At 38.0% G+C, this 8,693-nt stretch overlaps 1 protein-coding gene across 1 annotated transcript; it reads left to right on the plus strand.

Annotated features, from left to right (window-relative positions):
- Positions 1 to 954: 954 nt before the first annotated feature.
- LOC131988945 (immunoglobulin-like domain-containing receptor 1) lies at positions 955 to 8,693 on the plus strand. Its single transcript, XM_059354119.1, has 9 exons — positions 955 to 1,181; positions 1,834 to 2,004; positions 3,068 to 3,217; positions 4,042 to 4,161; positions 4,372 to 4,518; positions 5,276 to 5,398; positions 5,515 to 5,696; positions 6,005 to 6,616; positions 7,532 to 8,693. Exons 1-9 carry the CDS (start codon positions 1,136 to 1,138, stop codon positions 7,568 to 7,570), a joined length of 1,590 nt encoding a protein of 529 aa, XP_059210102.1. The 5' UTR covers positions 955 to 1,135; the 3' UTR covers positions 7,571 to 8,693.

Genomic DNA, 8,693 nt, shown 5'->3' on the forward strand with positions numbered 1-8,693 from the left:
GAAATACTTTTACTTTCTTTTTTCTTTTTTTCCAGAATGAAAGATAATAGATGAATAGTCTTACTGACCAATATATTATGATTTTTCAATGTTGTGTAGCTTAATGTTTAATCCACACTGACAGACCATTCTGTCATTAAGTCATTAAATCTGTTTTAAGCCTTTTAAATTATTTTTTTATATATCAAATGCACCTGTTACTCTTCACAAATGAAATTTGAATATAGCCTCAATGTTACATTAAGATAAATACACTTAGTTGGTCTAACCATCAGGGACTCACAGTAATAGAAGAAATCCCTATAAGAATAACATATTTATATATTTAATTATGTATTTATGAAATGCTAAATTGGCTACTTTGTGTTTCTTTGAGAATTATAGGTACTGGTTACTTTATAACAATTTTACATACATTGTTTTAAATGTAACTCGTAACTATATAGTAGTCCAATCAGCTCCACCTTCACCAACCACAGTAAAATGCTGCTTACATGTTAAAGCATTCTCTTCTTTTTAATCGATAATGAGCACTTTCACTTTTGATAAATTAAATTTTAGTGGTTCACCATCGTCTATTGACTATTCATGACTAAGAAAATCAATCCAGTGGGTTTAAAACTCTTTATTTAGGTTATATAAAGAAACATTTAAATTCCAAATTAACATAATGGGGTGTTTTTCACTGGACAGATAAATATGCAGATAACATCTCTGTTCTTCAGAAATAACTTTAATGCAGGACTTCTACTTTACTTGAAATGTCAGTACTTCTTCCACCTCTACATGGATGATTAGAGAATAAAACCCTGTGAGAGGAACTCTTTTAATAACGCTGACAGATAATGACCCCTGACTTCCTGTCACTCTATTTTGGGGGATTTCTGTGCATCTGATGACGTCACATGCCGGGATGATTTCACCTGTTTCGGGGTGTGGTCAGAGATGACTGCAGCCTCAGGTATCAACCGCAAACACACCGCTCAGGACGACACAATGAACAGACGTGTTTAATTAAACAGATACGCCATATTTTTTCATCTTATTATTTAATTTGTTCTGTCATTCGGGGAGTTTTGTTTCCCAGTTTTTAAACGCAGCCAGAGGTCTGGGTTGTTGTTTTCTTTTTAGCATCATGCGGAGATTAGCAGCCGCGATCCTCTTGCTGTCGCTTCTGAAAGGTAATTTCCATTTTTTTTACATGTTGGCCTCGTGTTGTTTTAAAGCAAGTCAATTTAAAGCTGTTTATGAATTTAAAAGTTTTTCAAAATTTCGACTGAAACGAGTAAAACTGCTGGTGTCGGTCACATGACATTTTTTGTTTATTTGTCACAAAGATAGTCAGCCTACAGACATGTAGGCTACTGTATGGAGCTGCGAGGATGAAGCTAACAAAAGTCTGTTTTACTTGTGCCGATATTAATAATATATATTTGATAATTTTACTGATATTTATTTTTATTCTGTAACCTAAGAGTTTTCCAGCTAATGTAAGAGTCACTGTGTCCTGTCCACGTTCAGGAGCAGATGAACTCATCAGGTTTCATTCCAGCTTTTGAATGTTTGGTTGGTAGTTTCACAGTAAGCCATTTCCTGTGCCTTTGTCTGTGTCACCTGTTTTTCTGGTTCTGCCACTTTGAAATGAAGTCCTTGCCTGAGAGAAACCCTGACACACATTGTTTCAGTCTGACCAAACTTTTCCTCCTTGACTTTTGACAACACATATACTGCTGTTCCTCCAAACCCCCCAATTCCACGAGTAAGATTAATTACTTGTCAAACAAATCTTCAAACTCCTGTATGTAACCATCTGTCCGCTGTGTGTCCCAACAGTGTCGGTGTGTATTCAGGTGATTGTTCCTCAGCAGGAGCGCAGCACGGCTCTGTTTGCCTCCATTACCCTCCGCTGTGACTACTCTACCTCTGCAAACTTGCAAGATGTTCTGGTCACCTGGAGGTTCAAGACCTTCTGCAAGGACCCAGTGCTGGAGTACTACTCCACAGGTAACAGACAACCCACAGTTGCAGAAGCTTGTGCAGTAAAACGTGGTTAGAGGTTTGGTATTGAGTGTCACTGAATATTCAATGCCAAAATAAAAAAAAATTCTGATATGTAGTCAGACTTACATTAAGGTCTATTTCTTTCAGTAACCAATAATGAAGAGAGTGAATTAGCTATCCTCCTGCCAATAATAAACACATTGTAATTACTTTGCACCACCCTCCTCATTTGGACTACTTTAATATAGCTTCTTTTATTTAAACACACATATATATTTAGATATATATATATATTTATATATATATATATATATAAAGTCATATTTTTCATCCTGATCCTTGAGAATATGCGGAAACCACACTGTATTTCACCATGTATATGTCAAATAATCAAATCACATTTTCAAATCTAAAAAATAAAGCTACAACATGTTTTTCATGGTTGAAACAGAACAGAAGTATTTCAGGCCTGCAGTGAAATAAAATAAGTAAATTCCAACAATAAAAAATAAAATGGGCTTAAAATACCTTTAGAGTTTTATGGAAAAAATAACTGCTATGTCTTTTTCGCAGCAGACATGGGTTCAAGTCTGAATGCAAAAAAAGCCCTTTACAAAGACTAGAAGGGCACTTGTAGAGTGCACACTGCAAATTATTTGTTTCTTACAAGACAAAAAAAAGTTAGATTCAGAAGTGTTAGATAATTTATCTTGTTTTAAGAGTGAATTTCTTATTTTAAGTGTTCAACATGCTTATTTCTAGATTTAACAATCTTAATTCGAGAAATCTTGTCAAGTGAAGTTATCAGTCCATACATCAAGATAATTTCCCTCAGATTTAGTGTTTTTATCTTGTTTTTAGGCACCCCTTTTTTCCGAGTTTTGGAGAAATTAAAAGTTTGAGCTGCAAATAGAAAAGTCAAGAGATCACCAAACTCAGTTGGACTTTTCCTTTCGGGGACCATGAATGTTTGCACCAACTAAATCTGTTCACTAGTTGGACAGATATTTCAGTTTGAACCATTGTGTTTCCATTTGTTAATAAAAACTTCGGTTTGGTTTTGCAGCATACCAGTCTGCACTACAGCTGGGCCAGGACCCAGCCAATGACTGTCCAGACCGCCAGCGGACAGTCCGCACTGTGATCCAGAAGAGAGGAAGCAACGAGCCGACGCTGGGATCGGAGTACCGTGAACGCAGGATCACGATCCAGAACAGTGAGTTCATTCAGACACCGTGTAGCTGCTTCAAGCACAGTTGGTGTCGGCATCAAACCAGCTGTGACGAGAATTACATTAAACTGTGTCGGTTTCTAAAGACCACCAAGAACACTTTATCATCCTCATGATAAATGATTCACGCCACCTTTTTATTTTATTACTTTCACCGCTCATTCTGCATGATAGGGGAATTGGGGAAAAAATATCTCATTGTGATTTATTTTGACTGATAATTTTACAATTTTGGAAGGAATATTTTTTTCCCTCATAATTCTCATTTATACTGAAAAGTGTATTAAGATGATCATGGTTTGTTTTTCCTTTCTTTTTTAAAATGAAATGTATTCATTTATTTGCAAGGATTTGTACCAAACAAATATTGTGCCTCTTGCTGTTAATGTGATTGATTTTTTTTTTAAAGAGATAAAAAATTGCAGCCCTAGTTTGTAACAATTATTAAGTCATTTTTTATGCCAAACAAAATATGTGGCTACTTATTTGCCAATATTTTATGTTTTTTTTAGACCTCTGTTTTAGTTACTGTACATGAGTCTGATTTTATGTTTTGTGCTGTTTGTCAGAGAAACTTTGTCTCTGTGAAATGGTGACACCCTTTTTGCACTATATTCAGTTATTTAATTTTAGGCATCAAGCATTGACTTAACCGTTGAGAAAATAATCCACAGATTAATAGTCTTTGGAAAATATTTTGAAATAATAATAGTTGCAATCCAACAAAAGAGCTCTGTCTCAATACAAGTAGAGAAATGTTTTAAAATTAGCCGACTGATTTTTAATTGGATCTATCTGTGTGTGTACAGAGGCAGACCTGGTGATCACTGAGGTGATGTGGTGGGACAATGGGGTGTATTACTGCACCGTCGATGCTGCTGGAGACACGTCTGGAGACTCCGACAAAGAAATCAAACTCATCGTTTACCGTAAGAAACAAAAAGAGAAAATGTGTGGTCAAATAGAAAATTATTGATTTAATTGAAGCCCCCCAAATTCCTACTGTTTGTTTGTTTAAACTTTGTGTGACATCACAGGTTGCTATTTGGAGCAAAATCAGGGACAGAAATGTATAATATTAACAAGATGTCTTTGGGCACAGCACAATAAGGATGTCTTTTCCTCCTCTCTTCTTTCAGACTGGTTAACAGTGTTGTTTATCGTCCTCGGAGCCCTGCTTCTGATCCTGCTCTTCTGTATCTGCTGCTGCCAGTGCTGCCCTCAGAGATGCTGCTGTTACGTCCGCTGTCCCTGCTGCCCACAGCAATGCTGCTGTCCTGAAAAAGGTAGAGAGCAGCAACCATCTAGGAAACTGTCCTTGTCGGTGCTTTAAAGATGTTAGAAATACATAAAAGACAAACGATGAGGCAACTTGGGTAAAAAACAAAAACAAATATTCTGAACTTGGCTATTTCATTTTCAAGGAACTAAAATCTTTATAAACAAATATTACTAAAACGTATATTAAAAAGAACATTTGAAAAATATTGGAGTAATATTCATTAATAGTTAAAAAATGTATTCATAGAATGGAAGACATAGAATGGAAAACATGTAAGTTAAATGTTGGGGGAAAAAAGAACAAAATGGGAAATAATTATATTTTTAAAAAGATGTAAGTAAAAGTACCAAAAATCTGAGTAAAATGTTTGAAAACTAAAATTAAAATATCTAAATGTCAAAAGGGGTTACTAAAATGTCTTTTTTTTAAAAATCTTAGTAAAATGTTTGTAATGTTCCTAAAATGTCTGTAAAATATTGAAAAACGACTCATACATACATACATACGAGTTAATAATGTAGGAAGGGATCCTTTAACAGATAATATGAACAGGAGAAAGGATTACAGTGACCCATAACTATCCATATCCATGTACAGTACATATGGGCATTAATGTAAAACTTCAAAATAGTTTCTGCTGCGCTCTGCAATCCAGTGTGATGTTAACTGGTCGGAAAACAGTAAATGTGAATTGTGATGTTGTGATTGTCATTGAAGAGTTATTGGTTCATTTTAAAGAATCTGCTGCGCTTATCTTTCAGCGGTGATGCAGCATCGTATGATGAAGGAGGCTCAGAGAGCCATGGTTCCCTGGATGGGAGGACAGCCCGTATACGGACCCATGAGCCACGCCTCCTCCCAGATGAACCCGCTGCTCTACTCGGGTACGCCCACACACATGTACATAGTTGGTTTGCTACTTTTAGACTGAAGGTGGGCATTCGTCCACAAACGTCTCTAAGTAAATAACTTTATTTTGTGAATATTTTTGTCTCTTCAGGATCAGTTTCAGGGAAGAACATTGCTATGCAGCCCATGCCCCTCCCTCCTCCTCAGTCCTCAGCTTACAGCATGCCCCCTCCCAGTGTCCATGGCCCCCAACCCCCTGCCAACAACAACCAGATGCTAAATTACATAGAGAGCCAGGTGAGAGGGATGGACATGAACACTCCTCTGCTACAGGTATGTAACCGCCCATTTTCTTAAATCTGTTTATGTAAACAGAAGAGCATCAGATTAGTTTGTCATGTGGTCACTGTTTATATGTAAACAGCTGCTGCTACCGGTCCTGTTTACTTTATTGTGGTAGTTGTCCATCTTTTTGGAGGCCGATATTACAGGATGTATTATGAGTAAAAACTGAACCAGTAGTTTCAAATTGGGGCACACGTCTTGTGCCTCTGTGAATTTAACTAAAAGGTGTTGAGTGCTGGTTTTCATTTGTATTTTCTTCTCTGTTTCTTCTTCTTCTGATGTCTTCTTCCCATCAGTCCCCACCTCCCCCTCCCCAGCACATGCAGCAGATGCCACCTCCTCCACAGCACCTGCAGCAGATGCCACCTCCTCCCCAGAACATGCACATGACCGTCCCATTTTCCCCCGGCCCTTCTAGCATGATCTCTGGCCTTGATGATGGCCCAATGGAGCGCCGCGTCATCACACTTCCACCTCTCAGAGAGCAGCAGCCGGTCAGAATCCCTCCTCCCGCACCCAAGACTCGGCCCCCGAGCTCCAGCGAGAGCAGCCGCAGCGGCTTCGGCCGACGTGACGATCGCGGCGCAGCGGGAAGGCGATACCCCTCACCCACCCGCTCTAGAGGAATTCCCCGGAGCTACAGCCAGGACTCACTAGACGGGCGGGGGCCACGAGGAGGCATGGATCGCCCCCGCTCCCGCTCCAGGGATGATCTGTTCGACAGCAGGTCCAGAGGAAACTACTCCAGAGGAGGATCCTGGAGCTCGGACGATGAGGACAGCAGCAGGAGAGGAGGTGGAGGAGGAGGAGCGAGGAGAGGAGGTGGAGGCTGGGTTGAGAAACCTCCCAGCTACACCGAGTACGAACCTGGACAGAAACCAGGAGTACGGAGGAATGACCGCTACACTGTAAGACACACACTGCTGTAGTTGATAGACACACGCACCAACGCACTTACATCAAGACAAACGCACGCTCAGACCAGGCTGTTCTCATGAACGGTTCAGTGTTATTCCTAAAAAAAAAAAATATGCACTGGAATCCGTAGGTATACCACTAAATGTTCAAGTAACCGTCGTCAGGTGGTTTGTTACAAAGAACAATGTGAGAAGCAATCATTGAAATCTGGAAATGTTTTTAAAAATTGGATGAACCAACTGTAAACGACGGAGAGGAGTGAAAAAATAACTTTTCCAGAAAGAAAAGCCTTCAGTAACTTTCTCTGCTCTACTGCAGCATCTAGATTAACCTCTAGTAGCCACCTTTGTTGTTTTGAATGAACGCCGTCACACATTCAAGCCTCGCACAGGATGCTGATTGGTCGAAAAAAGAAAAAACATATCTTGAAGCCTGAAAAAATGTATTGCATTGCGAAGATCCAGCTGTAGTTCCAGGTAAATGTTTGTGTCCTGTTTTAAGCCAAACCTGATCTTTGCCAAGTGTTTTTAATCAACCTAAACAGAACCTAACAATCGGTTTAAAACAGTGATCGCGACACGTTGGCAACGTGTTGAAAATAGACTGCATTCATATAAAGATGGACGACATAACAGCTCCCCAAAAATGAAGCAAAGACATCTCGAACATTCCATCATAAATTTAAAAAAATAAATAATAAAAAGTACACGTCAAATCAATTTCCAATAATTTGTTGGAAATTATATTATTATACAAATCATCAAAAGTTTGTGTAAGAACTCATGCGAAGCCGTTCATGAGAATTAGTTGCTTAAATACACATTTTTTATTATCTTGGAGAAAAAAAGCCTGAGTAAATGTTGACTGCGAGTGAAGTGAATCTGAAGTTAGTGTGTCTCTCTCAGGACAAGAGTTCTCGCAGTGGCACCAGCGTCGTCATCTGAGCCCTCCAGCTGTAAAACGCCCTGCGACCTCTGTTTCAGAGAACGCACACCTCACTAGAACTGGGAGCCTTGTTGTCTGGCTGCTGGTAAAACTTTACATGACAACATTTTTATACCTTAAAATGAAGCATGAATCAGCCCTTTGTCACATTTGTTGATGAGTGAAAAAATGGCAGAAGGATTCATAAAATGTGAGATTTAAAGATTCAGAAATGTTGTAAAGGAAATGTGTGAAGTCAATGAGGAAACCTATTATATTTGGTAGCTTACAAATGGCTTTTGTTTTAGATTTTCTGAGAAAAGTCTTCAGAACAGATTTTGGGATAATATCTCCCTCTGTTGGATCATCAGTGTAATAGAAATCCAATGAGGCGATTTGGAATAAATGCCCTCTGTTAGTTTTTTTTACTATATGTGACTTTAATGGATGTTTCTTCTCTTAAAGCTCTATTTGTTTGGCAGAAACGCAACTAATCCTAATATTAAGTAAAGCCATAAACCACCAAGAGCAGAAGAAGTGACTCTCAGGGCCAGTAAATATATGATTCACAACTGTTATATCAGAACTATTTAAAGACACATAAATATGAATTGACTCTTGTGAGTGTTGGAATCAGTTTTAAACGTTTTAGCATTTTTATAAATAGTTGATTTTCAAATCTCCTGGATGTCTTGAAGACTGCAGTGCATTTGATTTTAGCATTTTTTATGTTTTGAAGGAAAAGGTGTGTGCCATAAGCCTCTGTTAAATAATGATAAAGTGGTTTTTAAGCCTTTTTGTACATAAAATGAAGTATTTACATTCATTTACAGTATGTAAATAGGTTATTTACATGGTGTTTATGGTTTGTGTTTCCCATTTATATTAGGGGTTTTCACATAATATGTAAATGTTGTACTTTTTTCATGTGTACAGTTCTGGAAACTTTCCTTTTTCTTTTTTTACTGCTTTTGCATGTACTATGATATATTTCAGAAATACACAACACTTTTCTGACTCTACTCTTGATATTTTTAAAGGATTTTTATTTTCTCTTTTTTTTATAGCTCTACTGTACAGGCAGGTTGTGTTTATTAATAATATTGAAAAATAAACCATGTACCTCTTGGATATCACAATAAA

This window comes from Centropristis striata, chromosome 2, assembly GCF_030273125.1.
Source record: "Centropristis striata isolate RG_2023a ecotype Rhode Island chromosome 2, C.striata_1.0, whole genome shotgun sequence".
NCBI classification, from domain to species: Eukaryota; Metazoa; Chordata; class Actinopteri; order Perciformes; family Serranidae; genus Centropristis; species Centropristis striata.

Excerpts from the sequence above, each read along its gene's own strand:
- LOC131988945 (XM_059354119.1), top strand. The coding sequence starts at position 1,136 with ATGCGGAGATTAGCAGCCGCGATCCTCTTGCTGTCGCTTCTGAAAG. Across the intron at positions 1,182-1,833 it reads CTTGCTGTCGCTTCTGAAAG|TGTCGGTGTGTATTCAGGTG; the intron begins GTAATTTCCATT and ends GTGTCCCAACAG. Across the intron at positions 3,218-4,041 it reads CAGGATCACGATCCAGAACA|AGGCAGACCTGGTGATCACT; the intron begins GTGAGTTCATTC and ends GTGTGTGTACAG.